General features: G+C 51.6%; 14 protein-coding genes across 14 annotated transcripts; 10 read left to right on the top strand and 4 right to left on the bottom strand.

Moving 5' to 3' along the window:
• Nucleotides 1–341: 341 nt before the first annotated feature.
• M409DRAFT_66655 (uncharacterized protein) lies at nt 342–2181 on the top strand (the record flags this gene model as incomplete). The annotated part of the gene is made up of 5 exons (XM_033817036.1): nt 342–411; nt 464–911; nt 966–1651; nt 1710–1821; nt 1878–2181. The coding sequence occupies 5 exons, from the start codon at nt 342–344 to the stop codon at nt 2179–2181; spliced, it is 1620 nt and encodes a 539-aa protein (XP_033667575.1).
• Nucleotides 2182–2583: 402 nt separating this feature from the next.
• On the bottom strand, nt 2584–3849 carry M409DRAFT_23315 (uncharacterized protein; the record flags this gene model as incomplete). The annotated part of the gene is made up of 1 exon (XM_033806735.1): nt 2584–3849. The coding sequence occupies one exon, from the start codon at nt 3847–3849 to the stop codon at nt 2584–2586; it is 1266 nt and encodes a 421-aa protein (XP_033667574.1).
• Nucleotides 3850–4432: 583 nt separating this feature from the next.
• On the top strand, nt 4433–5545 carry M409DRAFT_66654 (uncharacterized protein; the record flags this gene model as incomplete). The annotated part of the gene is made up of 1 exon (XM_033817035.1): nt 4433–5545. One exon carries the CDS (start codon nt 4433–4435, stop codon nt 5543–5545), a length of 1113 nt encoding a protein of 370 aa, XP_033667573.1.
• Nucleotides 5546–6334: 789 nt separating this feature from the next.
• M409DRAFT_66653 (uncharacterized protein) lies at nt 6335–8335 on the top strand (the record flags this gene model as incomplete). Its single annotated transcript, XM_033817034.1, has 3 exons — nt 6335–6976; nt 7018–8226; nt 8297–8335. The coding sequence occupies 3 exons, from the start codon at nt 6335–6337 to the stop codon at nt 8333–8335; spliced, it is 1890 nt and encodes a 629-aa protein (XP_033667572.1).
• Nucleotides 8336–8747: 412 nt separating this feature from the next.
• M409DRAFT_66652 (uncharacterized protein) lies at nt 8748–9671 on the top strand (the record flags this gene model as incomplete). Its single annotated transcript, XM_033817033.1, has 3 exons — nt 8748–8880; nt 8971–9493; nt 9548–9671. 3 exons carry the CDS (start codon nt 8748–8750, stop codon nt 9669–9671), a joined length of 780 nt encoding a protein of 259 aa, XP_033667571.1.
• An 852-nt stretch (nt 9672–10523) lies between these two features.
• M409DRAFT_23312 (uncharacterized protein) lies at nt 10524–12227 on the top strand (the record flags this gene model as incomplete). The annotated part of the gene is made up of 6 exons (XM_033806734.1): nt 10524–10703; nt 10755–10832; nt 10883–11066; nt 11122–11313; nt 11372–11763; nt 11811–12227. 6 exons carry the CDS (start codon nt 10524–10526, stop codon nt 12225–12227), a joined length of 1443 nt encoding a protein of 480 aa, XP_033667570.1.
• A 372-nt stretch (nt 12228–12599) lies between these two features.
• Nucleotides 12600–14652, top strand: M409DRAFT_66650 (uncharacterized protein; the record flags this gene model as incomplete). Its single annotated transcript, XM_033817032.1, has 3 exons — nt 12600–12799; nt 12852–12973; nt 13040–14652. The coding sequence occupies 3 exons, from the start codon at nt 12600–12602 to the stop codon at nt 14650–14652; spliced, it is 1935 nt and encodes a 644-aa protein (XP_033667569.1).
• A 474-nt stretch (nt 14653–15126) lies between these two features.
• Nucleotides 15127–16261, top strand: M409DRAFT_66649 (uncharacterized protein; the record flags this gene model as incomplete). The annotated part of the gene is made up of 3 exons (XM_033817031.1): nt 15127–15183; nt 15245–15649; nt 15701–16261. The coding sequence occupies 3 exons, from the start codon at nt 15127–15129 to the stop codon at nt 16259–16261; spliced, it is 1023 nt and encodes a 340-aa protein (XP_033667568.1).
• A 130-nt stretch (nt 16262–16391) lies between these two features.
• Nucleotides 16392–18659, bottom strand: M409DRAFT_66648 (uncharacterized protein; the record flags this gene model as incomplete). The annotated part of the gene is made up of 3 exons (XM_033817030.1): nt 16392–16533; nt 16725–17299; nt 17349–18659. The coding sequence occupies 3 exons, from the start codon at nt 18657–18659 to the stop codon at nt 16392–16394; spliced, it is 2028 nt and encodes a 675-aa protein (XP_033667567.1).
• Nucleotides 18660–18894: 235 nt separating this feature from the next.
• On the bottom strand, nt 18895–20563 carry M409DRAFT_66647 (uncharacterized protein; the record flags this gene model as incomplete). The annotated part of the gene is made up of 3 exons (XM_033817029.1): nt 18895–19838; nt 19887–20056; nt 20433–20563. The coding sequence occupies 3 exons, from the start codon at nt 20561–20563 to the stop codon at nt 18895–18897; spliced, it is 1245 nt and encodes a 414-aa protein (XP_033667566.1).
• A 511-nt stretch (nt 20564–21074) lies between these two features.
• Nucleotides 21075–22900, top strand: M409DRAFT_23307 (GMC oxidoreductase; the record flags this gene model as incomplete). The annotated part of the gene is made up of 5 exons (XM_033806733.1): nt 21075–21108; nt 21161–21571; nt 21619–22547; nt 22596–22753; nt 22807–22900. 5 exons carry the CDS (start codon nt 21075–21077, stop codon nt 22898–22900), a joined length of 1626 nt encoding a protein of 541 aa, XP_033667565.1.
• Nucleotides 22901–23118: 218 nt separating this feature from the next.
• On the top strand, nt 23119–24495 carry M409DRAFT_66645 (uncharacterized protein; the record flags this gene model as incomplete). Its single annotated transcript, XM_033817028.1, has 1 exon — nt 23119–24495. The coding sequence occupies one exon, from the start codon at nt 23119–23121 to the stop codon at nt 24493–24495; it is 1377 nt and encodes a 458-aa protein (XP_033667564.1).
• Nucleotides 24496–24499: 4 nt separating this feature from the next.
• M409DRAFT_36698 (uncharacterized protein) lies at nt 24500–25316 on the bottom strand (the record flags this gene model as incomplete). The annotated part of the gene is made up of 2 exons (XM_033810600.1): nt 24500–25199; nt 25249–25316. 2 exons carry the CDS (start codon nt 25314–25316, stop codon nt 24500–24502), a joined length of 768 nt encoding a protein of 255 aa, XP_033667563.1.
• Nucleotides 25317–25825: 509 nt separating this feature from the next.
• On the top strand, nt 25826–27519 carry M409DRAFT_23304 (uncharacterized protein; the record flags this gene model as incomplete). The annotated part of the gene is made up of 5 exons (XM_033806732.1): nt 25826–26008; nt 26060–26181; nt 26238–26574; nt 26625–26816; nt 26869–27519. 5 exons carry the CDS (start codon nt 25826–25828, stop codon nt 27517–27519), a joined length of 1485 nt encoding a protein of 494 aa, XP_033667562.1.
• Nucleotides 27520–27696: the final 177 nt, after the last annotated feature.

Below are 27696 nucleotides of genomic sequence, written 5' to 3'. Positions count from 1 at the left end.
TGTACAACGTGGGGAACGCGCTATATCCCTCAATCATGCAGAGATATCACTGGCAGTGATCCATCGTCCAGCCCATTGGAGCCCAGATCAACACATGACCGACTCCGGATGCATCCGGCCACTAGGTATTGTGGCTCTTCTCCCTGGAGGGTAGCATCTGACCCCGGGCCACATGGGTCTACTGCACCCCGTAGGTCTTCCTGTGGTGCGGGGATAGCGACTATAACTACCAAGCTCTTAGCACGAGCAACAAGCACGGCCGAGTCTTCTTAGTTTGTCCAACACTTTGGAGGAAAACGCTTGACTCTACACCACTCCAACTTTGCAGACCTCCCTCCATCATGTTCACCAAACGCTTGCAAGGCGCTCCTAAGGAGATCTTGAATTGGAGGCTATGGTATATGGTCTTTGGTATGATCGCCGGACTCTTCACTCCAGGCCCCTGAACTGACCGCACTGCTAGCCTTCGGCCTCATGGGCGCCTCTCGTGGCATCGATGAGGGTCTCACAGGCACGACAGCCTCGCTGCCGAGTTTCTCCCGCCTCTTCAAGTTGAAGGACCCGTCAAAGACAGAGCAACAGCAGGCAGATGAATTGTCAAACATCACATCTATGGTGCAGATGGGCTCAATCCTCGGAGCCTTAGTAGGCTTCTATCTGACTGATAAGCTCGGGCGACTCTGGGCTACCAGAGAGCTTTGCATTGTTTGGATTGTCGGAATCGCGATGTACCTCAGCTCCGCTGCCAACGGAAGCTTGGGTTTGCTCTATGCTGGGCGTTTCATTGCTGGCATTGGTATTGGCCAAACGGTCGTGGTCGGTCCTACCTATCTGGCAGAGATTGCACCTCGCTATTTCCGTGGACTCTGTGTTTGCTTCTTCTCCGGCTCCGTATACTTTGGCACAATGCTGTAAGCTACCGTATCCCTCTCCTCTGCTTGCGTCTTCTGACCTTTTGTCACCAGTGCCTACTTCGCCGCGTACGGCTCCAGCATTCACATCAGCGGCAACACGCAGCTGCAGTGGGTCGTGCCAACACTTCTCCATATCTACGTCGCCGTCACGATCATCATCCTCTCCTTCGGCTGTGTCGAAAGCCCACGTTGGCTGCTCAAAGTCGGCAAGCCCGAAAAGGCCGCCATTTGCCTGTCCAAGATTCGACATCTACCTGTCGATCATCCCTTCCTCTTGGATGAGCTACGAGGCGTCACAGAAGAGCTCGAACGTGAAAGAGAGGCGACCATGGGAACTACGTGGTTTGCTCCTTTGCGAGAACTTGTGATGATCCCCGCGAATCGCTACCGACTTATGCTCTCGGTCATGACACAGCTGTTCAGTCAATGGAGTGGAGCGAACAGCATCACCATCTACGCCGTCGAGTACTTCGATATGGTCGGCATCTCTGGCTCGCAGGAGAAGCTCTTCGCCACCGCGATCTTCGGCCTCGTCAAGTTCATCTCTGCGACTGGGTGTGCTTTCTTCCTGATCGACTTCATCGGGCGAAAACGTTCGTTGCTTTTCGGCGCCTCGCTACAGTTCATTGCCATGCTCTACATGGCGATCTTCTTGACCATTGATTCGTCTGCTGGGGATGAGGGGGCAGTGCAGAGCGCGAGTGACAAGCATGCTGCCACGGGAGCTATCGTCATGAGTAATTTGTGCCCAGCAAGTATGTCTTTGCGAACTTCATCGGTACTGACTATCAACAGTCTACCTTTCAGGCTTCGGCTTCGCCCTCGGATGGAACTCGTGCCAGTACCTCGTCAACGCCGAGATCTATCCTCTGCGCCTGCGAGCAATCGGCGCTTCTTTTGCCATGACGTGAGTCCCAACCAACCCCCTGACAGTGACCACGACCTAACAAGTCAATCATACAGCTTCCACTTCGTCAACCAATACGGCAACTCAAAGGCCGTTCCGTCCATGTTCCTTGCTCTGTCGAATAACGGCACGATGTTCTTCTTCGCCGCTGTCATCATCTTAGGTATGGCCTGGGCATGGTTCTTCTTGCCAGAATTGGCCGGCATGTCACTCGAGTCCATCAATGCGGTGTTTGACCTGCCATGGTGGCAGATTGGACGTCGTGGAAGGAAGTTTGCTGAAGAGTTGGAAGAGGAGAGACGTGAAGAGAGGGACGAGAAGGGGGCTGTGGTTACTGTGGAGAGGATTGAGAAGGATTGAAGGTGGGAGGACATTTCGCTCGGATTCTCGAGCGTAGCAAACAAGACTAACAGACTAACGGGGTCTGAATGATAAGACTCATGATTCAAGACGATGAGAAAAGAGATTGAGTTCATCAAAGTCATGTCTTCATTCCACGCTCATACCTAAATGAAAGCTTTTGATACAAATACAGCATGTTCCGCTTTTGAACCTCTCCAATGTGATGATATCCACCTAAATCGTAAAGACCTTATCTCATGTCGATGTCGTCAAGAGTTTTGTAGACTTTTCGTTCGTGATGGGTCCTTACCTTATGCCCAAGTCGTCAGGAGTCTCGTAGACTTAGTGTTCGTGATGGGTCCTTACCTCATGCTCATGTCGTCAAATATCTCGTAGACTTAGAGGTCGTGATGGTGTTGCTCAGTGATACCACTGCGAGCCACGCATAGGTAGGGTCACGAGCAGGCTCTTGGGCATCGGGTTGGCCCCCTCGGCCGCCTGACTCTCCTCGGCTACTTTCTCGACGGGGAAGTTGCTTGGTCGTGGCTTATTCGACTTCTTGTACCACATCATGTCAAGCTTCGCTCCCTCAGTCTTCAGCTCCTCACGCTTTGGGTCAAGTGGACCTACCTTAGCCTCCTGGTTCTTCTTGGCCTCCTGGTTCTTCTTGGCCTCCTCTGGCTTCTGATGAATCTTCGACATGACCTCTTGTCCAGCCGTAAGGAATTGCATGGAATCTTCATCTTCATGTGCTCCATCTAGTCCGAGAGAGGGCCTTGGAGGATTCAGGATCGGATAGGAGGGGGGAGTCAGCGAGACTTGCATGGACGAGGGGCTCGCTTTGAGGTTGACAGGCCGACTTGCGAACGCGTCTCCGGTGATGTCGTGGCCGTGGTAGCTGGCCGAACCCATGACATCGTATCGCATGAACTCGTCCGGTGCGGGCAAACCTGCCAACCAGGTCATGTGTCGCTCGAACTCGAAGTTGCGTGGCTCGGCTGGAGTTCGCTCGCGGTAGCCTTGAGTTGGCATGCGTGGCTCCTTTGCGAACTCGGTGTTCGTGTCCTTCTCTCCCTCCTCGCTGCTTCCGAAATTGAACATCTGTGGCAATATCTCCCTCATGCGCCTCTTGCCCATCTTGAGCTTCTTCGCAGCTTCGTAATCTCCCTCGTAAGCCTTCTTCCGGAGATTGTCCTGGCGTCTCTTCTGGATTTCCGCTTGGGACTTCTGTCTGAACGCGATACGTCCCAGGAGCTCCAGATCATCGATCGGTTGACCTGGGCTGACCTTCTCACCCCTCGCCCTCTTGTTCTGGTTGAAGATGTCCGTGATGCGGTCTACGCTCCAGCCTAGCTTCATCGCTGCTTCGAGATCGCCTGCACCAGCTTGCTTTCGCAGAGCCTTAATGCTGCGAGAGCTGTTCTCGCCATGGCTGCGACCTTTCGTCTTTGACTTCTTCGTTGGCATGGTGATGCCTTGTGGCTGCAACGGTGGCATGGCCTCTTCGGTCTCTCGGTACCCGTCGGCGTCGGCGTCAGGGTTCAGCAGGCACATGTCGCGGTTCTGGATTCCAAAGGGAGTCGCGACGGCTAGCTTCGGAGCGATAATCTTGACGGCAGGCTGCTCAAGCTCCGGAAACAGCTCGAGCAGCTGCTTGTCCTCTTCTGAGCTTGTGGATTGATGCATTGCTTGTCAGATGGATAATGTTGTGGAAGTGGAAGAATGTCAGTGAGCTGACGTGAATGCAAAAAGATGGTAGAATGTGAAGTCGAGTCTGAAACAGCTTTCAGCTGGATCAGGCAGGCGCGACTCGCGTGGCATGGTGCACGTGGCACGTGGCAGACTCTGCACACGCTAGCATGTGAAGATGGCGTTGCATGTGATGTTCAAGCTGCGCCCAGATTTATCTACATTTTTGGCAAGATCGGAATCGGCAGAAATGAATCAATTTACTCAGGAGTGGTGGCTACGTGCGGGTTCACTCCGTTCTGCTCTGGAAAAGGTTACTGCAGCATGATGATGCCTTGCAGGCTAAGCCGTTACAAGCCGCCAGTATGCGAGCTTGCCAGAATGAGAATTAGGCTCTGCAGAACATGCTTGGAACGGTCCATTAATGTGGAAAGTGGTTTTACAAAGGGAAAACGACATTGTTTGGGAGATTGCCTCTTTGGGATGTTCGGAATGACTCATTGTGTGCTAGCTTCGTGCTCTGCATGGACGGAGTCCTTCACCCATTGATTCCATCTTCTGCGTTTGCACACTACAGAAAATGACAGAAGAAGGAGCTGGGAAAGAGCAGCAGTTCACCGCCGCTGAAGCTCTAAGGTTGGTATCTGGTTATTTCGACACCGAATGGCCAGCAACCGACCTGGAGGATGTGGAGTTGCAAAAAGTTACGGGCGGGTTTGTCAATCGCTTGCACATACTCAAGCGTACCAATGCGAATTCTACCAATCGAGAGCCGTCCTCTGTACTCATTCGACACTTCGGTCGTGGAGAGAAGAAATCTCATGAAGAGCCTCTTGCCAGCAATACCACTCTGTCCGCAACGGATCAGGCTGTCATATATTACGAAATGGGGCGGAGGGGATGGGGGCCCTTGCTCTATGGTGCATTCCCTGGAGGAAGACTAGAGGAATACCTCGACGCACATCCGCTCACCGCTGCTGAATCCTGCGAACCATCGATCAGAAGAGATCTAGCGAGGAGTTATGCGAGGCTCCACTCTCTACAACTTCCGTTCAAGAGGAGGAATTTTGGCCTGGTGGTGGATGACTTGAAGGCGGCTATACTGAAACGAAGAGACTCAAGCGTCCGAAAGTTGAGAGCATCTGCAGACCCCGAATCGTTGGAGCTGGCCTCTCAACTGGAAAACAATGCTTGGGATCAAGAACTGGAATGGGCTTCGAATCTCTTCGAAAGACATCAGTGCAAAGCTACACTCGCAGTGGGAGACGCCAACTATCTCAATGTCATGGTGAAGAACTACGAAAGCGAATGCCGAACAGTTCTGATTGACTACGAGACGTGCACATACAGCTATCGCGGGATCGACATAGGAGGCCACTTCAATGAACGTATGTACTGCTGGAGTAACCCAGAGACCAACATGACGGGTTACGATGCTCCTGCAAGGGACGAACAACGACTCTTCTGCCAGTCTTATCTCGAGGAGATGCGAGCCCTGGGACAGAGCATCGACTCGATGGATACGGAGGAGCATTTGTTGCTGGAAGCCAGAATCGGACAGATGTGGCAGCTTTTGTTCTCAGTCATGATGGGTTTCGTCGCTGATGATCTCCCCAATGACCCTGTGCTGCATGCTGGGCTGGCGCACATGCTGAACTATTACTGTCGATTGAAGCAAGAGTGGCTTGCATGATCAAGATGTCTATGTATCCCGTCCTTGTGGCTCACACGAATGGCACCCTTTCAAAGACTGGCAGAAGATATTAGACTGTGCGTAGCGTTGAAGAAGTCTAGATGACACATAACGAGTTCAGTGGTCCGTTGAGGTCCCGGCTGCCAAACTCAAACTTCTGCCCATACCAGTCGCTCTGCATACATATTGAGCAAATCATGGCTTTAACTCTATCCATTACCGCGCCTCAAAGAAGCTTCGAAGTCTCCATCGTGCGATCAGACAGAAGCAGCGCCACCTAGGCGATAGTGACCCACAAGTTTGTATCATGCCGACACCCACAATCGACCAAGAACACCAGCCCCCAGCCCCATCGTAGTCGACAAGCTCCGCAACTTGCTTACATTGTCAAGGTTCATGTTCCAGCCAGGTCGAAGTTACTTGATATTGACTCTGGCCTAGAAGCCAGTAAGCTCTTGACACGGTGGGCCCCATAGCACGATTTCAATGAGCGATCTTGATTCGCGAAAGACTTCGAACGTTCTATCTGCGAAAGTCGGAAACTTTATTGGCGAGTGAATGATGAAAAGATGGGTGTGAGCACACGCTGGACGTGGGGTTGGCATAGTCCAGAATGTGCGGAACAGGCAATCAGAAGATGTTGAGTGTTTTGATTGCTACATCAGGCGATGGTCAGCAATGTGAGCATGGCCACAGCAGACTCATGGGTGGATTGTACTCACGCAATTTTGCATGATAACACGGTTCCAGTGCGTCTGCAATGCGAAGGCACCCACGCCCACTGTCGCAATGGCGAACGGATGCTCGTGGAAAGCCGTCGACATCTTCTTCAAACACATCGATGGTCCCCCATCCTTCATACATTCAGGAAAATGTCACCTCATCAGGCTGTCGATTGATACCGTGCACGATGGAATTCAGCCGATCGCTTCCGATGATGTTGGAGCTATTCAAGCCTTTCAGTTCTTGATCGATTGCCTGGGTGCTACCAGCGAATCTCGTATGGGAATCAGCGTTGCCAGAATAGTGATGCCGTCGTCCAGTGGATACATCGTTCGATCTGACATCGTCCCACTTCGAATGCTCGACTGTCCGCTGATCACGACCGCTAAAAACTTCTCACAACCTTTGCAGTTTTTCGCTGGCAATGCCGATATTCCAGCTAATTTACAACAGCTTCTCGAAGTGATAGCATCATCGGCCGGGGGCATACTTCTGAAGAACACCCCTTCGGACGATCTGGACAACCAAGAATCTCGAATCAAACTTCTCGATATTGAGCTCGAAAACAGATTGTCTTTCCCGTGGCTTTCGGAAGACAAGCCATCTCGACAAACCTTGGTCCTGGTAGATGGTGGCAGCCTTAGTCCCGATCAAGGAGGTTGCGGTGCTTCGCTATTTGGAGCAGCTCAAGCGCTGGGAATCAATACGGTCGTTCTGGATCATGCAGCCACTGGCTTGAAGGCCCCAAGTGGTCGCACTGGCGTAAAGCATTCATACCTATCGACTGTACTATGCGCTGTGAGGTCCCATTCGCACGTCGTATCGTCAAGGGCATTCTCGCATATGGCAGCCACGTGGACGGTATCGTCACGTTTTGCGATCGTTATAAGGAGCCGGTCGCCGAGGCTGCTCTGGAGTTGGGCCTTCCCACTTACCCTCCTGAAGCGTACTCGCTTGCCCTCAACAAGTTCCAGCTGGGCCGCTTCGAAGGGCACCCAACGTGTCTCGTTCCTTCAACTGATTTGGAGCACGCCGCTGCCATCGTAGCAGAGCATGGCCTTGAGTTCCCTTTGATAGTCAAGCCTTGCACTGGCTTTCTTTCCGAGGGAGTCTTCAGAGTCGAGAATACAGAACAGTTGATGGCTGGCATCAAGAAAGCCGTGGAAGTGGACCGCCAGGATGCCAATATCGCAATCGAAGCGTACTGCGGCGGACCAGAAGTCGATGCAAATTTCGTTCTCTGCGACGGCGAAGTATTGTTCATCGAAGCCTCAGACGAGTATCCCAAGGGCGCCGATGTTAACGCTCACGGGAACGTGGAGAACTTCATTGAGTTGGCCAACGTTCTTCCTTCCAAGCTTCCAGCAGACGAACTAGCTGTCCTGCGAGAGTCGCTGCTGCAGAGCTTGCTTCGTCTTGGATTCCGCGATGGTTTCTATCACCTTGAAGCGAGGGTGAACAACTCAACGATGGAGTATGTCATGCGTGATGGCATACTGGACTTGGAAGAGCGCCCCGCCGGAAATGACCACAAGCCATCGGTGTGGCTGATCGAGATCAACCCTCGTCCTCCTGGTATGCACACGTCTGAAGCCAGCAAACATACATACGGCGTGGATTATTGGGGACTCGGCCTGCTCTTCGCGCTCGAGGATAAACAGCGAGCGAAGCAGCTCTCATACCCGTTCGGTCGAGGCCCACAGTGCTTTTGTGAGATGGTCTTCATTCCCGTCGAGCACGGTGGTAACTTCCAGTCCGGAGATGTATGTGCTGAGCTTTTCGAAAGGCGTCCAGACTTGAAAGGGTTTGTATCATTCAGCTGTTGCTTCTGGAAGAAAGGGCAGATCGTGCCAGACCCTATACACACTGGCGTCAACTCGTGGGTTGCACATTTTAATGTCTTTTCGCGGGAGTCGCGAGCGCAGGTACTCGAGATCGCCGAGACCGTAAGGCTTGAGGTGAGATTTTCGATAGTGTAGCGATGTAGGCACTGTTTTATGGGACTTTGTTAAATGACATTCTATGCAGCAATTCCCTGGTCGTATACTTCAGTATGCAGATGTGTAATCAGTAAAACACTGTGCAATGAATATGTCAGCTTGAGCCAAGCCTTCCACGAGCCCCCAGATCGCTTGTCCGAGTCGAATCGCGGACGAAGATACCCAGAATGGCCGGAAGCGGGTTGCAGCCACTGATATCTGACTGTCTCGGCGTATTGCTTCTCACTGACCGCAGATGGCGATTTCATTGGGGCCAATCAATTTCCGCATGCGGCAAACAGTACACGGAGACTTTCGTAGGGAAGTAATCGCACCAACCGATGATAATTATAGAGACCAAGAGAGCACATATACGATGCCTCTTGGTCGGTCTGTCGAAACGGCGTCTTGTATCTCTCCTAACACTTTTTGCGAATCGAGGTTGGACAGGTTGCAGTACTGATTGATCACGTTGCCCTTCACAACAACGACAAGACGCAATGGCTGGATTCGATAGTGCACCTCGCCCTGTCAAGACGTGGCATTCGAAATCATACGATCACGTCGATCCAAAAAGGTCCGCGTTTGACGGCAAGGGCAAAACTTTGCTCATCACTGCTGGAGCAACTGGGAGTAAGTGAAGGTTCTGCTTTTGGTCATTCTGTTCACACTGACCTCAGTTTACAATTGGGTTTTCCATTGCAAAGTCTTTTGCGGAGACAGGAGTCGAGCGTATTGTGATTTTGTCACGCTCTCCCGGCCCACAGCAAGAGGCCAAGTCGGCATTGAATTCGCTTTATCCCAGCTTGCAGGTCCTGCCATATCAAGTCTCCATCACAGATCATGGCCGTATCAACTCAATCTTGAAGGATATTGGGAAGATCGACGTGCTGGTGATGAGTGCAACAGCGACTGAGCCAGGCTTTGGAGGTAGCAATCTGGACGTGTCCGTTGACGATATGCAGCTCATATTCGACACAAATGTGATAGCGGCATTCAACTTGGTGCAGACGTATCTGAGCCTTCCGGAGCCTGTGGGCAGACGCAAGACCATCATCAACGTCTCCTCTCTGGCCTCGCACATAGTGCTGCCCGGACAAGTCGGTTATGGTCCAAGCAAAGCTGCGGTAAGTCAGATCTTCAACCACTTCGCCAAAGAGCTGGATCCAACGAAGGCGACGTTGCTTTCGTATCATCCCGGCGCTCTGTACACTGCTAAAGCCGCCTCATATGACATCAAGGATAAGTTCGATTGAGACGACATCGAGCTGCCGGGGCACATTGCGGTTTGGCTTGCAAGTCCTGAGGCCTCGTTCCTTCACGGGCGCATGGTTTGGAGTAACTGGGATGCTGCTGAGCTTGTAGCCTTGAGAGAAAAGGTCGAGAATGATCCAAATTACTTGACGATCGGGCTCCAGCAGTAACACTTTGGGCGCTCACATGCCTGGAATCTGTGTCCAGGAGTACAGGCCCGTTGTTGGTCATGTTGGAGATTTCCCGCCAATCACAAGATGCGACAAAAGCGGACTGGGAGATAAGGCAGCTGTTCCATACATGTACGAATCTTGCGGGTCAGCAGTTCAGCAGTACTTGAGCATTTGCGGAACATCGTGATTCTGCTACACACGGTAAGTTATACTCAATGGCAATGCTCTGATCTCACTCACTCGCAAAAGTGGGCCCTCCATGTGATTGCCAAGCCGCGCTTACCTGACCGACTGGAAAGCTCCCCAGCGGTAGTCGATGCAGCACTCGATACACTCTGGCTCCCTCTGTCTGGCTATGATAGGGCTGCAGCAGGCTACAAAGTGACAGATACGAAGTCCAGAGTATCCGCCATTAAGATAGGGAAGATGTCAGCCGCAGTCCAAACGGAAGGCCTTGCCAACCCCTTCCTCAAACGCTAAGATAACACTAAGCTTTGAGGGGACGCCCAATCAGTGATAGTCCCGTATCTCGGATGGCTACCCGAGGCTGCATCGACTCACGTGCGCGACCGGGCTTACCTTCCGGTAGCAGATCCCAGCCTCAATCTGGGGTAGTACACGCGAGCGATGTGTCACAATCTCCGAGCGATTGGGCATGCAATCCTGAATAATGCTACCTCACGGCGGACACGGCCTACTCGAGCAAGGCGTAACGCGACACTGTGCGGGGGCCACATGGCCGTATTGCCCTGATCCACTTTATATGTAACGCTGGGAGACCATGCCAGCGCTGTTCATCGACTTCACGCGATCTCCTCGGGCCCAACAAGTCTGTTCTACATAGCCAAAATGCAGGCCGACGACCAGAAGCCGGCGTGGAATGGCTACGGCATCGGACAAGAACCTCGAGCCTCGTTCGGGATTGGAGAGAAGCGACGGCTGTCCTATGGATACGATCCGAATCTTGACGCATCAACAACCAACGATGCGGTCTTTGGCGATGTTTCGAATGGACCCAACTATCGTGCTGTACGCATGGTCTTATTCCCCAGGCATGCCGAAGGCTAACAAATTGTGCAGGTGGGATGGGCAGGCGCTGTCGTCCTCATGTTGAAGACACAGATTGGCCTCGGAGTGTTGGGTATTCCTTTGGTCTTTGTGAGTGTCTGAGACTACCATATCTCAGTCTGTATACTCATGCGATGCAGGACACCGTTGGCATGGTACCGGGTGTGATTTGCCTCTGCGTGATTGCTATCATGACCACCTGGTCAGACTACATCGTGGGCGTCTTCAAGATTAATCATCCAGAAGTATACGGCATAGATGATGTGGGGGGGTTGATCGCGGGAAGACCAGGCTACATTATTATGGGTACAGTATTCTGCCTTTGTGAGTGGCTCAACTTGGACAATTCGCTCAGGATCGATCGCTGACCGCTGAGCAGTCTGGATCTTTGTTGCTGGATCAGCCATGGTCAGCATTTCCATCGCCCTCAACGCCCTGTCCCTCCACGGCGCCTGCACTGCGATCTTCGTTGCTGTCGCCGCAATCATCGACTTCCTGTTCTCAAGTATTCAAACACTGCATCGCATCTCTTGGCTGGCGTGGGTCGGAGTCGTTGGCATCATCTCTTCAAGTAAGACGAAGCTGAAGTACGTTTGGAAATGATGAGCTGCTAACATCGCCTCTTCAAGTCCTGGTCCTCACAATCGCCGTTGGGTTGCAAGACCGTCCGGCTGATGCACCACAGACGGGCATATTCCACTCCGACTACAAGATTACTGCGAGTCCAACCCCGGCAAGCGCTTTCTCGGCCTTGTCGACACTGGTGTTTGCGTACGCAGGCACGCCAGCTTTCTTCTCGATTGTCTCTGAGATGCGTGAGCCACGACAGTACGGCCGCTCGATGGCCATTTGTCAGACCATCGTCACAGTGCTGTATCTGGCCATTGGCATTGTCGTATACTACTACTGTGGGTCCTATGTTGCGTCGCCCGCACTGGGATCCGCTGGAACTCTGTTCAAACGGATTTGTTACGGTCTTGCTTTGCCAGGGTTACTAGCCTCTATGATCCTACTCAGTCATGTATGTCGCGCCACTTTCTCATCGCTTCGTAGCTAACAAATCCGTAGGTCCCAGCCAAGTACATCTTTGTCCGCATTCTCAAAGGTTCTCGACATCTTAGCAGCAACACGCCGACTCACTGGATTGTCTGGTTCTCATGCACCTTGGCCATCACCATCGTATCCTATATCCTTGCTGAGGCTATACCTGTCTTCGGCGAGCTGGTGTCCTTTGCTGGTGCTGCCTTTGGGACTCTTCTCTGCCTTCAGCCGATGGGTTTCATGTGGCTTTACGACAACTGGAGTAGACCGAATCGCGGCCTGACGTGGAGCTTAATGGTAGCCTGGTGTGTATTCATCATTGTCGGTGGCACATTCCTCACCGTAGCCGGAACTTACGGGTCGATCGTCGGCATCATCAACGCGCTGAACGAAGGAGACGGCACAAGTCCATGGTCTTGCGCAGACAACTCAAATTCGAGCTAGAGTAAGAGGTATTGACATACTAAACAAGACTATACGTGGCGACGGGATTACTTGGTAGATTACTATCAAAAGTTTGATTACTTTCGTCGACAAGCGCGGACTTGATAGCCAAATGAAGACTGGCCCGTGTCATAGCTGGACAGCGCCGGAAATGGCTACTTCATATCATGGGCGTGGTGTGCAATGACACAATACGACTAACTACTCTCCTAGCGCAACAGAACTACTGGAATCAACCAGTGCCGATCATCCGAAGTGTGCTCCGACGAACATGACGGTGATGATGAAGTATGTACAAGTACAAGCCAGGAGAGCCTGATCTGTTGGCTCTGTTCTCTTCCTTCCAAATTTACACTCACTCGTCCCTCTAAAATGCACCTCCAGGCTCTCGTCTTGCTAGTCTTTGCGGTGGCTTCTTCGTCGCAGCATAGAGTTGTGCACGAGAGAAACCAGCTGACACCGCAGCACCACTGGTTCGAGCATTCCATACAAGATACAAGCCGAGTAGTTCGTGCTACTATTGGCCTCAAACAAAGAAACTTGGACCATGCGTACGATTATGTACTCGATGTGTAAGTGAAGAAGCAGTTGGCGAATGATTGACACTGGCTCATTCACATCGAGGTCTCACCCGGACTCGGCCAACTATGGCAAGTTCTGGAGCCGTCAAGGCGTAGAAGAGATCTTCAGTCCCTCGTCGGAGTCTACTGACGTTGTCATGGACTGGTTGAATCAGACTGGCATCCGTGATGCGCAGCAATCTACCAACCGCGGCTAGATCTCGTTTGATGCGTCGATCCGACAGCTCGAAGATATGTTCGGGACAACGTACCATCAATACCAGAATGTCAAGACTGGTGCGTCTAGCTACGCTTGCGCTCATTACTCGCTGCCAGCCGAGGTGGCACTTCATGTGGATTACGTCCGACCTGGTGTGACGCCCATGTTGAACTCCCAAAGGGCAAAGAATGTTCAAGGCATTCAACGAAGGGATGCCCCTGTTCCTTTTCATCAAGGTCCGGCAAAAGGACCTATAATTCCCTATCCACCCCATATTCCCCCGCCTGCAAAGCAACTCCCGCCAGAGCTCCAGTATTGCGGTTACAATATCACTCCACCATGTCTGCGAGCTTTGTACAATCTTCCAGTGCCACTCAAAACCTTGGGAGATGGCGAGTTGGGTGTTCAGGAGAATGGTGCATACTCACAGGAGGACCTTGACGACTTCTTTGCAAAATACGCCCCTAGTGTTCCGAACTCAACCCATCCACACTTGGTCTCGATCAATGGAGGTACTGCACCCACCACGACGGACATGGCAGACGGAGAGGCGGATCTCGATTTTCAGGTTGCTTACGGCCTCTTGGGCCCTTCCAATATCACTTTGTACCAAGTCCAGGATCCTGTGAATTATCACAATATCACACCCTTGATGACTGATCTTCTGGACGCCATTGATGGTTCTTTCTGCGATGAGGATCAGCGTCAAGGTGGTTTTATGTGCGGCGGCGACTCCCTGACGAATGTTCTATCTGTGTCTATGGAAGACCCGGAGCTCTTCATGCAGTGCTCGGTATACCAGCAGCGGGCTTGCAACGAGTTCATGAAGCTGGGCCTCCAAGGCAAAACGACCATCTTCTCATCTGGAGATTATGGTGTGGCGGCATCACCAAGGTTTGGCGAGCCTTTGTGCTTGAACAACGGCTGTGCACCCCAGGATCTTCAGAATCATCCTCTGCAGGACCAAATCAACAACGGGACTATCTTCATGCCTGGCTTCCCGTCAAACTGCCCTTATGTATTATCTGTCGGTGGCACAATGCTCGAGTCTAATCAGACTGTGCGAGATCCCGAGACAGCCATGAATCTGCCAAATGTTGGAGCCTGCCCAACTTACCCAGCCGTGCGATTTTCAAGCTCAGGCGGCTTCGCGAACTTCTTCGACCGGCCAAGCTATCAGGATCAAGCCATTACCAACTACTACTCGAAGTTCGGCCCATCTTACCCATCGTACGATTCAAACAAGCTCGATGTGACCGACAACGCCACAAACATTGGCAAGAACGGAGGTATTTACAATCGCATTGGCCGAGGCACTCCGGATGTGTCGGCGAACGGAGCGAATTTCATGAGCTTCAATCAGGGCCAAGACAAACCTACGGACGGTACGAGTGTGGCGGCTCCGATTTGGGGGTCCATCGTGGCGATAATCAACGAAAAGCGTGCGCAGGCCGGAAAGGGACCTGTGGGGTTCATCAATCCTGTACTTTACGCACATCCTGAGGCACTCCATGACATTACCAGTGGGAACAACCCTGGATGTGGGACCGCTGGCTTTGAGGCAGTCGAGGGATGGGATCCTGTAACTGGGCTGGGGACGCCTAATTTTCCAGCGCTGGAGCGACTCTTCTTGAGTCTTCCCTGATCGTCTTTTCAGTCCAGTGGCATGCGATCCTTACGGCTCGTGGCTAGAGCACAGTCGGGCTATTCCTGTCAAAGTTAAACGTTCTCGTCCATGCTCAACTTTTGCAACTCGCCGCTTGAGCGCAAGCCTTGCAGCCTGGGATGATCGGACACATTTGATCATTCCAAAGCCCAGCTAGCATCTTTTTGGTGAGTACACAAGTCACGCCAAGTCGAGCATGAGCTCCATTTGCACTGAGGCATATGCCACGAGCGTCTTCTGCGATCCTTCTTGTCCGCGGTCAGTCCGAATCTCGGACAAGTTCAGTCGAAGGATTTCGAAGTCCTGAGTAGGGCTTCACGATGGTCTGGCCTATGCATATATATCACAGAGCAGGCAGATGATTTCCAGATCTAAAGCAGCTTCTTCACTCCAAACTTGAGGAGCTAATCACCGACTTCACGGTGTTGTATTTACAAAATCACATTCTCCACCATGGCGGTACCCAACGACTGGCAAGCCTTGTCCAAACCTGACCCTGAATTTGCTCAAGTATGGATACCTAAACACGAAAAATTTTTATGATTGGCCTACTTACTCAACTTCTCATCAGATGATCCAAGATCGATTTGGCGGCACGGCGCCTGGATTCCCAGGATTTCCAGACATCACCAAGATGCGGGCCCTCATGGCTAAGTCGAAGCGTGCCATGACTGAGCACCACGGAGGAACGTCCTTCGATGGCATCCAGGAGAAAGATCATCACATTACCGTCCGCGATGGATCGAATATCGTTTGTCGTTCGTATACACCAGAATCTGAGCATTATGGTGGTCGACCGGTCTATGTGGTCTTTCATGGTGGTGGATTCTGTTTGGGCGATCTGAGCAACGAGGAGCTACTTTGCCGTCTTCTTTGCAAAGAGTTGGATATCATTTGCATCAACGTGGAGTATCGCTTGGCGCCAGAGCATCCGTTTCCGGCTGCTCCCAACGATTGCTTTGATGCCACGAAATGGGCAAGTGTGCCGTTACCAGCAGCACAGAGCTTAGCCGCTGACAATTGATAGGTCTCTCAAAATGCTTCGGCCCTCGGTGTGGACCTCAGAAAAGGCTTCGTGATCAACGGAACTTCCGCCGGCGGCAACCTGACCATCACTGTCTGCTACCAATGGCACGACGAAGGCTTACAACCGCCGATCACAGGCTGCCATCTCATGAACGGCCATTTCGTCGACAATGAACACGTCCCAGAGCGAGCTAAATCTTGCTATCAATCTTGGTGGGAGCTCGCCGACGCTCCGATCCTCAATCACCGTTACAGCGAGGTCTTCATTGGTCACTACCTGCCCGAGAAGAGCAAACGGGGCGATCATCTATTCAGTGTGATGCGAAGAGAGGATGGGCCGAAAATTCTACCTGCGGCGTATTTCCAGATCAGCGGTCTGGATCCAGTGCGAGATGAGGCTCTCATCTTCGAAAGCTGGATACGCGAGGCTGGGACGCCTACCAAGTTGACTTTGTATCCAGGCCTGCCTCATGGCTTCTGGAGTGTGTTCCCAACACTGAAATCTAGTGAGCGCTTCTTCAAGGATGCTATCGACGGTGCTCGTTGGCTTTTGAAGAAGTGATCAATATAGCCTGGGAGTGTACTACCCTCTACTGTATTGCTGTATGAATGGTGTTTTGGCCTGAAGAGATTATTGCGCTATCAAACTCGACTCTCTTGCATATCTGTCACGATCAAAGCTTATGCGATATCTAATAATACTTCACGCCCAGCGATGTCAGATACGGCTTCGAGCTTGGCTCATGGCTTATGTAGTTGATCAGCGTCTTCATTTCAGGTTGCGTTCCGCCCTTGCAGAGAACCATATCTCGATATCGACGGCCATTCTCCTTGCTCAACACGTCCCCTGCGAACCCAGCTTCAAGTATGTTGATTGCGAATAAACGTCCTCTGTAATATCACCTGTCAACGAATGCAGAAATCAAGGCTGTCTGTGAGCTTCGACTTACAGCAGATAGGCGTAGTATCCCGCATCGTACTTCCCCTGGATAGCTCGGAAGACAGTCTGACCTTGACTGTACTACCAGCCGTCGCCCAGTGCCTCGCCCCCGTGAGATTTGAAGATCTCGCATCGCAGTCTGTTGTAGAGCTCCGGTAAATTCGTCTTCTCGAGATCTTCGTGAGAAACCGGGCTGTGGATGAGCATATCATACGTGGAGAAGAAGAGCTCGTTGAGTGACTTGCGAACGCGGCGAACGGCTTCGTTCGCCCCGAGCTTTGCAGCGTATTCGATACTGATCTTGAGTGGAATCTCAGGGGTAATGTCTTCTGAGTTGTATCCTCGACTTGCAAGCCAAGCACGTCGCATCTCTGGACTGATGTGGGAGTAGTAATGCGAAACTTCGTGGATGATCTTGGGGTCCCAGAAGAACTGCTCGAGCATCATGCTGAGAGTTTCGACGAAGTCACTGTCAACTGCATGGAGTTTGGCATATCGAGATCGACTCAATAGTCCGTGATACATATGGCCAAGCTCATGGAATAGGCTTCGTACGCCGTTGAAGTCAAGCAATGTTGGTCTCTCGAGCGACGGTTTCATGTAATTCATGACCAAGCAAGCACATGGGTTGAAGTAGGTACCGTCTGACGTTTGGTATCTCTGCGATTGGATCAGCAAGTGAAATTGTCTTAGGTGCAATGCCGCTCACTCGTTGCAACGCATACTGCCCAGCATGCGTATACTTCCCCTCACGAGGAAACAGATCGAGGTAGGCATATCCAAGAAACTCAGGCCCAGCCTGATCCACATTCCACACAGAGAACATCTGTACGTCTTCATGCCAAACAAGCCCCTGTTCCAGCAAGTCGCTGCCAGTTTGCTCCATTGGAAAGAATCTGACGCCGAAGATCTGAAGGTATACGTCCAGCAGCTTTCGTAAAGTCGTACTGAGTTCAAAATACTCCGAGGTCAGGGACTCTGCGTTGCCAGCCTGCTCGTCCAATTTTGTGTCGAAGTATGCCCTGTCCCAGTGGAACAACTTGACATCGTCCACCGACTCGCCACGAGACGAGGTTTCGGCCACTTTTGATTCTCGTAATTGCTCAGCAGCCTGCTCTGCGACAGGCGTAAGGGCAGACCGGACTTCAGCGAGCAACCTGTGAATTGCTTCGGGAGATCCGACCATCTTCTGCGATGTCTTGAATACGAAGTGATTTGGCCAGCCCAGTAACCGAGCAGTCTCATCTCGAAGAAGGACTAGTTCTCGATGCAGAGGGATGTTCTCCGGCATTCTGTTCATCACGGCGTAATAGACCCTTTTTCGTGTGGCTTCTTCTGTTGCATAGTTGAATATGGGCAGGCTGAATGGGTTCTTGGTGGGTACCCATAGATATCCTGCATGCTCATCAACCCCTTCAGTGAGTTTGCTCAAGAAACTCTCGGACATGCCCCTGAGCTCGTCGCGCGTGAGCCAAAGGCCAGTCTTCTCATTTGCCATATTTTTTCTGGACTGCTTCGCCAACTCGCTGATTCGTTTCTTTTTGCCCACGAACTCGCTCCGGACTTCAGCATTGGCAATACCACATCCACTCATCACAAAACGTTGGTGAAACTTGATCAAATAGTGCATTGATTTGTCGTCCAGGGTGGGTGGATGAGCGGCTTTCTCCTTGTCCAAAACGCTATCGACCAGGACAAAATAGTCTGCACGGGAAAAGAGATCGGCCTCAGAATTATTGAATAGATCCGCAACAGCATAAGAGGCTCCGCGAAGCTCCTTAATGGGATGTGTTGACGCATAGAAGCGCAAGTGATTTTCTTTTTCCGATCTCAAGTTCTCGTCTTCTGCAAATGCTCGTATGGTGTTCTCGAAGTTCGCACTCCGCGGATCAATCTCGTTAACAATTTTGTTGCAGAGATGAGATGTGGCTTCTATCAAAGCTTCTGCGTCGGCTTTGATCTCTGCGGCTGTCGTGTTAAAGGACGGCGGCGTTTTATAGCGAAACGGATTCAAGTCCATATCTGCCTGGCGATCAACAAGAGCTCTGCTTCCGAATTCGATCTTGCTGCCGCCCATTCGACTTCATCGCCGCCACTTTCACGTCCTTGCCGCCTTTTCGAAGTCACAGTCTCCATCAAGCCGTGCCGCTCTTCCATCAATACGATCTTGTGATCTACTCCTTCCGTTGCCTCATCAAGTCCACAATAATCAGGGTGTCGGGAACTGCATTATTGCGCTCCAACCACACCTTGTCTCAAGCGATCATGCCCTTTTTCTCGCCCTGTGCTTCCGCCACGACCTCTTCAACAACAACTCCGACCTCTATGCCATCCAGAACAAAATCGACTTGACGTCCCAGACCCGGCGGCTGAGAAAATTGATTGAGGGCGTAGTAGAGGCCTCCACTCACCGCATAGCCGAAGAAGAACGACACCTGATATATACGATACCAGCCTGTCGCTACTTGCGGGCCCCCGACTGCCTGAACGAATCCCGGGAGAGCCCATGCCATCCCCAGGAAGTAGGCCGCATAAGCCCTCCAGTTCATTCCGTGCCAAAACCAGTAGACGCCACCTTGACGATAGAGATCCGGGATATTCCACTTGCACCTTCGGACGAGCCAGAAGTCGACGACCAAAATCGAGGCAGCTGGCGACATGAACACGCCAAACGATGATAAGACCGTGATAAAGGTCTCCGCTTGTGTGAGAAATCGCCAGGGGTTTGCCAATACTCCCAGTATTGAAAAGATGATGCTGCCCCTTCGCCTCGAGACATACTTTGGTATGAGCATGGCAACATCCATGCCCGAGCTGTTTTGTGTATAGTTGATGAAGACAGTCACGAACAGCAGTCCAACACCAGCAAAGAATGTTCCCGCTCGGCAAGCTGGCGTATACCATGTCATTTGGACCTGTTGAAGCATGACCATCGGATTCCATTGGGTCGAACCAAGAAGTTCTGACGTTGCAGAAGTGGCGATTATTCCAATGAGGGCTATGAGTGTCACTGTGATTGGGAGTGCTGTCAGTTGGGCTGCTGTTGGAGCGTGTCTGCTTTTTGCATATCGAGTCCAGTCTGACACGCGGTCACTGCCTCCAGTATACGTTCCAGCAACTGAAGCGATGCCTTGCACCATCAAAAATCCTATCTGGGACTGAGGTATCTTCACTGCTGGTGAGACGAGGTTGCAAGGACCTCCATTTGCCGAGACCGCCCATCTCATTATGCCCAGAAGCGTTGCGCTGGAGACGACCAAGTTCACTTCCAGCAACCTTTGGACCCGATGTGGTGGCACATAATATATGATCGGGAAGTACAGACAGATGAACAGCAGGAACCCAATCAGCTGTGGCGTGGTGATGCCAGCGCTTCTTGGTAGGGTATTTGCCATGTGCAGATAGGTCGGAAAGATGCTGTTCAAGATGAGAACGAATGCCATGCCTAGAGTCGAGATCATCAGCACTCACTTCTTCTGAAGATGGCCAAGCCGACTCACCTCCAAAGTACATCTGAGTGCCGTAGAAGATGAATGATTGGAACACATTCAACATGACCACGAAGTAGCAGCCCCAAAGACCAAACGCCGCGCGAGCGAGCGTTCCGTATCCAAGATGGTGTATTGCCCCGGGAGCGCCGTTCAGATATGCAGAAAGAGACGCAATCACGCAGCCAACCACGACGACACCGCAAGCCTGGCCTGCAGTCAGGCCGATTCCAATGAGCGAACTGCCGATGGTCCAAGATGAAAGTGAGATACCACAGGTCCCCCAGTAGGCATAGAAGGCCAACCATCCATACGTGCGTTTGTCACGCGGAATAGGATACACATCTTTGTTGCCCCATCTTGTGGTCTCGAGTGCCTCAAATTCATCGTCCGTTGGCTTGACCTCGAGCTTGCCGATCAGACTTCTCAGACCCATCAATGAGGCGGTGCGACGAGAACCAGATGTGAGCTTGGTGAGCGGGTCCAAGTAACTCCAAATGAATCTGCCAGAAAATTCCTGAGTTCAAGATGCGGGCTGAAATCTGCCAGGCCGAGAGGTTCATCTTTAAGTGACCGAGCTCTGCTGTGCTTCCCCCTCTGCGGCAATTCCAAGGACTATCAGTGACACCTACTTCAATTCCTCAAGCAGCAGATCCATCGAAGCGAGAACATGAACAGGTAGTGATGCAGGGTCTACACAACCGATGCCCAGACTGAATTCTGCCCGTGATCGTTATCAGCTGCGCTCGCCTATGACAGTATACCCTGTCTATCTTGATCTAGGCTTCGAAGATCTTCTCTGACGACCCTTGGTGCCAGATTGAAAAGTCTCAGAACCAAAGCAACACAACAGTGGCTGAAGGTTCCTTGTTCTGGTACCTTAACAGCTTTAACGAAACCCAGGGTAACGCCACATGACAGTCCCAAAACAGGAAGCCCTTGGAATCATGGATCGAACGTACGACTTCATCGTTGTGGGCGGTATGCAGGTACTACGAAAATATATGAACAGGTTGTTGACCTCTTCGGATAGGAGGAGCCTCTGGGTGCGTAGTCGCCGCCCGACTCGCACGATCTGCAACCAAGCCTTCAGTACTTCTGTTGGAAGCTGGAGGAACAAATGACGGGGTTGATCATATGTCTGGCGCCGAACGTTTTGATGTTGCTTTCAAACCCGGATCGAAACTCAATTGGGGATACAAGACGACTCCTCAATTTGGACGAAAGACCGACTACTCACGTGGCAAAGGGCTTGGAGGGAGTACAGCAATCAATTTCTGTGGTTGGGTTGTAGGCGCCGACGAGGACTACAACGAATGGGGCCGGCTCGTCGACCATGACTCCTTTGCTTGGCCTCACGTTAAAGACTGTCTGAAGCGGATCGAAAGACTGCATCCCGAAGTACCTGCAGGCTTCGATCATCATATTCATCCACATATAGAAGGTACATTTTGACCTTCATCGCATTCAGTCGACGCTGACCGTCACCAGAACATGGCGTCGACGGCGTCATCGACGTTGCTTATGGCAATGAATGGCTGCAATCCACGAAAGATGTCTTCAAAGCAGCCGAGCAGTCAGGAATGCCCTTAAATGCCGACGTGAACTCGGGCAATCCTATTGGGATGGGAATCAGTACTGCTTGCATCTATCAAGGAAGAAGAATAACAGCATCAAGTGCCTACCTGCATGGCTGCCCAAATCTTACCGTACGGACAGACTCTCTGGTACGCCGCGTCTTGTTTGAAGGCAATGTGGCAATCGGTGTTGAGACCATGGACAATCAGAAGTTCACAGCCACCCGCGAGATTGTACTCTCAGGAGGTGCGATCAACACACCTCAGCTCCTTTTGCTATCCGGCATTGGCCCACCAGAGGAGCTGAGGGAACATGGCGTCAATATAGTGTACGACCTGCCGCACGTCGGACGAAATTTACAGGATCACTGCTTTTCCAGCGCTGGTATCGTTCTGAAGAAAGGAAATGGCCACTTGGCTGAAAAGAAGCAAAGCCCGTCGCCCATGGGATGGTTCAAACTGAAAACTCTGGACCGCTCCCCAGAACTGGAAAATCTGCCAGAGGACATGAGGAAATATCTGGCGAAATCGACAGTCCCGCATTGGGAGCTGGCTACTAATACACCATTCTTTGATGGTGAAAGTGTTCAACCTGACGAAGAAGTGTTTTCGGCAATATGTCTTGTCATGAACCCACAGTCGAGAGGCAAGATTTCGCTGGTCTCATCAGATCCTTTGGTGGCACCGCAAATCGACCCAGCGTTCTTGTCGCATCCATTCGACAAAAAAATCATAACGGAGGCCATGCGAGAAATGCTTAGGTACTTTTCGGCCCCAGTCTTTCGAGAAAGAACAGTCAGAGGGCTGGGTTGGCCTAAGGTTGATACGGACGAAGCAATTCTGGTACGATAACATTTAGTCTGTCTTGTTCGCACACTGACAAGGTTACAGAATCAATGCAAGGCACATCTACAGAGTTCCTGGCACGCGTGTGGCACAGCAAGAATGGGACGGGATGAGAAGGATGCATGCGTGGATTCAAATTTCAAGGTTTTCGGATTCAGTAACCTACGTGTAGCCGACATGAGCGTCTGTCCGCTGATTCCGAAGTAAGTGCCGATATCAGCTCGTGGCGATGGTGATGATGGCTGACTTGCGTTAGCAATCACACGCAAACCACGGCCTACGTGATTGGAGAGATTGCGGCCGAGAAGCTCATCGCTGAGTATCGCCTCGATCGGATGGGGACGCTGTGAGCTTGAGTACTATCTGGAAGTATGGTTTTGATAGGCAGACGTGCGTTATCTGAGCTGTTAGTGGAGCCTGGTGCAGCCTTGGCCGAGAAGCTACCCCTGAAATTCGGCTTCACAAGATCTGGAAGTTGAGAGCGTTAACAACTGACAAGTCAAATTCTGTCGCAAAAGCACCCACGAGGCCAATTAAACCACTGACTGGCGTCGAAACAATACCCAGAATGGGCCACGATAAACAACATATCGACATTGCCATCATTGGAGCAGGAATAGGAGGGCTCGCACTGGCCATTGGCCTTACCAAGCGTGGCATACCTGTGACAGTGTATGAAGCTGCCGCCGAGTTCTCAGCAGTCGGTGCCGGTATAGGACTCGGACCAAACGCACTACAAGCAATCGATCTCTTAGATTCGCGCTTCAGGAGCTTATACGAATCAGCAAGCACCGAGAACGAACGACCAGAATTCGAGAACTCTGTTTTTGATGCATTGTACGCAGACGAGAGTCTGGATTTTGGCGAGAAGATTGGCTGGCAATGTGGACTGGTTGGGGCAGAATATTTCAAGCGGAGCAGCGCTCATCGAAAGGATCTGCTCGAGATCATGAAGTCCCTGATTACTCAAGACACCGTGAAGTTCGGTAAAAAGGTAGATCAAATTGATAAAATCAACGAAAAGGTGCAGGTCACATTCCAGGATGGCCATACTATTGTCGTTGACGCCTTGGTTGGATGCGATGGCATAAAAGGCATCACAAGGCGTGCGGTGCTGCAGAACGTAGCTCCAGAAGAAGTACCGGCAAAGTATTGTAACATGTACATATACCGCGGCATTGTCCCAATGGCAGAAGCGAAGAAAATCTTGGCCGCCCACGCAGGGGACGCAAAGTGGTTCATGTCGAAAGGAAAAGGCCTGGCGATATATCCGATTTCAAAAGGCAGAGAAGAGAACTTCGTCTTCTTCATTCATGATCCGAGTCCCTGGAAAGGACCGCAAGAAGCTGTTGACTGTTCTCGAGATGAGATGATCTCCGATCTTGCTTCATTTGACGGGCGTCTGTTGAAGCTTCTCAGCTGGGCGAAACCGCTGCGATGGCCAATTGTTCACCATCCTACGACTCCGACCTACTACAATGGAAATGTATGTCTGCTGGGTGACGTTGCTCATGCGTCGTCTCCTGGACAGGCTGCTGGTGCTGGTCAAGGATTGGAGGATGCTGTCGTACTCTCACATCTCTTATCACTAGTAACGTCAACAGACCAGGTGCAGAAGGCATTCATGGCATACGATTCAGTCCGTCGGCCGCGGGCACAGAAGGTTGTTCAGACGAGTGAAGAGGCAGGAGAGATGTACATCTGGAATGCTCCACGGATCGGAGACGACATGAGTAAGATCGTTGACAACGCCAATTCTCGACTTCACTGGATCTGGCAGCACGATTTGCGGGAAGATATAGCACGAGCAGAGAATATGTTCCGTGCCGAAGTTCAAGAAGAGGATACACAGCCTCCGTCATACCATGATGCAACGATCAACGATTTAGGATCGGAACCGAACAGAATAGCTGCAACTGCGGCTGGAATGATGGCTCTTAGATAACCTATCAATGCTCAGACAGCAACGACCCAAATCCTTCGATCTTGTTCTCTATGCCATTCGTTCTATATGCATGCCACACTGTGGCAGTATTCACTGCAATCACCGGCTTTCCAAGCTCCTTTTCCATTTCAGCCGCAGCCTTGGCCGCAGGAAGATTCGTTCCAGCTTGGAAGAGGGCATCCACACCATCGACGTTGACTTTTCGGAAAGCTTCTTTGATTTCATCTGGATGAACCTCTGCGATTGAAGTAGCGGTCTCACAACGCAGGCCGATGATGGCGTGGACTTTGAATCCCAGTCCTTCGAAGAAGTCCACTACTTGTTGATCCCCAACAGGCTGGTAGGGTGTCACAATGCCAATGTTCTTTGCACCATATGCATCCAATGCAGACTTGGCAGCATGAGCTCCAGTCGTCACGCGAAGGCCAGAAATGTCATGCATGAACTTCTCGAATTGCTCTGCGCCGTCTTTACCTCCCCAGAAAGTCTCGGCGCTCATTCCTATGACGAGATAAGTCGGTTGGCAATGAAGGACACTCTTGACTGCAGCTTCAATGGTTGTTCTCAGGTACTCCAGAAAGGCGACCATGGCTTCATCGTCTTTGAGTGATGGATTCGCGATTTCAATTCGTCCGCTGTGCCATGACACTCCCTCAGCTCGCATCCAGCTGAACTCGGCTTCCACAACTGTGTTGGTGGCAGGTCTGAAAAGCTACAGTCAGCTCTGGATGGGAGATTTGGTTATTAATATACATTATGAGTCCGAAACGGGCTCGAGGAGAGACATGGCTAACCACTGCTTGAGATGGTGTTGGTGCCATCGTCGTTTGCAAGTCAATCAAAGACCACTGCCAACGATTTCTTCCAGGCACCCATAAGATCAATCAGTTTAGAGAGCATTCCAATGCCATCACAGAATGCCGTTGCGATGTCGGGTTACGCTCGAGCTCGTGGCCGCGGCCAACTCCACGTCATGGATGCTTGTAGGCGAGGGCATATCTCCAGCTCGCCTCTGGTAGTGTGTGGTGGTACACGACGTCGTAGCTCCGGAAGATCTGTAGATCAATCGACCGGGGGCTACTGGTATCATCTTGGCACTGACAGCCTCCGGACTACAATCGGTATCCCGTATCGCCTCAATGCATGCAAGTGTCGACGGTGAGCCGCGGCTGGATTGCAGTCTTTATTGCGAGGTTCGACACATGCAAGCCACGGCATGGCTATCTTCCTCGACTATTAACACATTAGTCTTCGAAAAGTGAACATCTTTGGTTCCTTAATTATTTCAGCGATTCTTAAGATAGTGCTGTCCAGGAGCCGTAAAGTTACAATGGCGACTCTGGCCAGTATGAACGAGAAGACGCCCAAAGATCCAGCGAACACATCAATCGATGCGGTGAGCGTCGAAAATGGACATCTCGATGTCCAAACGAGCGACAAGAGTCTGGATCGTCGTCTGCTGCTGAAGCGTGACCTGGTGTTGCTCCCTTCGGTCGGCTTGCTGTACATGATTGTGAGTCCACCAAGAATACAGACTCATTTCCGGCCTGATATTCAGCAATAGATGTTTCTCGACCGCACAAATATTGCAAACGCAAAGATCGAAGGTCTAGTCCAAGGGCTAAACATGCCCTCAAACGGCTACAGCACAGCCTTGTGGATTTTCTATATCCCGTTCATTTTGGCGTGAGTGATTTGTAGCCATGACAACCAGATCATCGTCTCTAATTTGACTTGTGCAGCGAAGTGCCAAGTAACCTGATACTGAACCAAGGCAAGATCCCACCAAACTACTTCCTGGGAGGAATGACCTGTGTCCTCGGGATTCTCGGCATGTGTCAGGGGCTGACGGCATCTTATGGCGGGCTGCTGGCACTGCGTTTCCTAATGGGCGCTCTTGAGGCTGCCTTGCCGGCTGGAGCGGCGTATATGATCTCCATCTACTATACGAAGAAAGAAGCTGCGGTGAGGTTCGCAGCCTTCTTCAACTTTGCTCTTCTTGGACCTTTCTTCTCGGGTCTCCTAGCATATGCGATCGTCAACCTGGATGGGACAGGTGGTTACGAGGGATGGCAATGGGTGAGTTCAAACCTTGTCCCTGTGGTATTGGTCCCACTGACAATTAGAAGATCTTTATCATCGAAGGACTGATGACAGTCTTCTTCGGCCTGATCGCGCTCATCTTCACGCCAAACTTCCCCAAGAAAGCCCAGCACTGGTTTTTGAAGCCCAACGAACGAGAATACCTCATTGCGAAGCTGGAAGCATCCAGGGGTCTAGAGGAGAAGGGCTCTGTAGCCGACGACGTCTCGATATGGAAGGTAATGAAGTCCAACTTCTCCTGGCGCGAAGCACAAGCTAACTCTATCCAAGGTTCTTGTCGACTGGAGGATCCACCTCTTCACGCTGTGCTTCTTCTGCTGCGATATCACAGCTTCATCGATCTCTGCATTCATGACATCCATCCTCAAGGAGCTCGGGTGGACGAGCAGCAGAGCCCAAGTGATGACGATGCCTGTATGGGGATCAGGTATCTTCTTCACCTTCCTCGTCACCTGGACCGCCTCACGAGTCAACTTCCGCGCACCGTTCATTCTGGCCTCGACCTGCTCCCAATTGGTAGGCTGGGCAATCATGGTCGCATACGTCCCAGCACCAGGGGTTCGTTACGCGGCACTGTTCTTCATGAGCATCGGCACATTCCCACAGATGCCCCTTTTGATGACTTGGCTGAGCAACAATCTTCGCGGGCGAAAGTATCTCGCCGTGGGAATGGCGTGGCAAGTGGGCTTCGGTAATCGCGCGAATTTTGTCAGCAGCAATGTGTTCATCACTGGGCAGGCTCCACGTTATCGAACTGGATTCGCGAATGGGCTGGGCTGGACATGTTCTGGGTTTGCGTTGGTCTGCTTTACCACTTTACTGCTCTCCATCAAGAACAAGCGAAGAGCGGACAGAGTATCTCGTCTAAGTGTCGAAGAGAGGGCGCCGGAGGAACAGAAGTCTTTCAAGTTTCTGTTGTAGCCAAAGAGACAGTACCATTTTGAGGTCAGATCTGGGCAGTATCTCGATAACGTTTGAGGATCCTTCAATCACAGTTCGCCAGTCCACTCACTTCACCGTCAGCGGCTCCCAGAGTTGCTGACTCTGATAATGGAGAGTCGTGCTTCTTTAACGATAGGACACGCACAACGATGGACC

The sequence above is a fragment of the Zasmidium cellare genome (genome assembly GCF_010093935.1).
Source record: "Zasmidium cellare ATCC 36951 unplaced genomic scaffold M409scaffold_18, whole genome shotgun sequence".
Classification (NCBI taxonomy): domain Eukaryota; kingdom Fungi; phylum Ascomycota; class Dothideomycetes; order Mycosphaerellales; family Mycosphaerellaceae; genus Zasmidium; species Zasmidium cellare.
The sequence above is the reverse complement of the archived record's forward strand: the minus strand, read 5'-3'. Positions and strand labels throughout refer to the sequence as shown.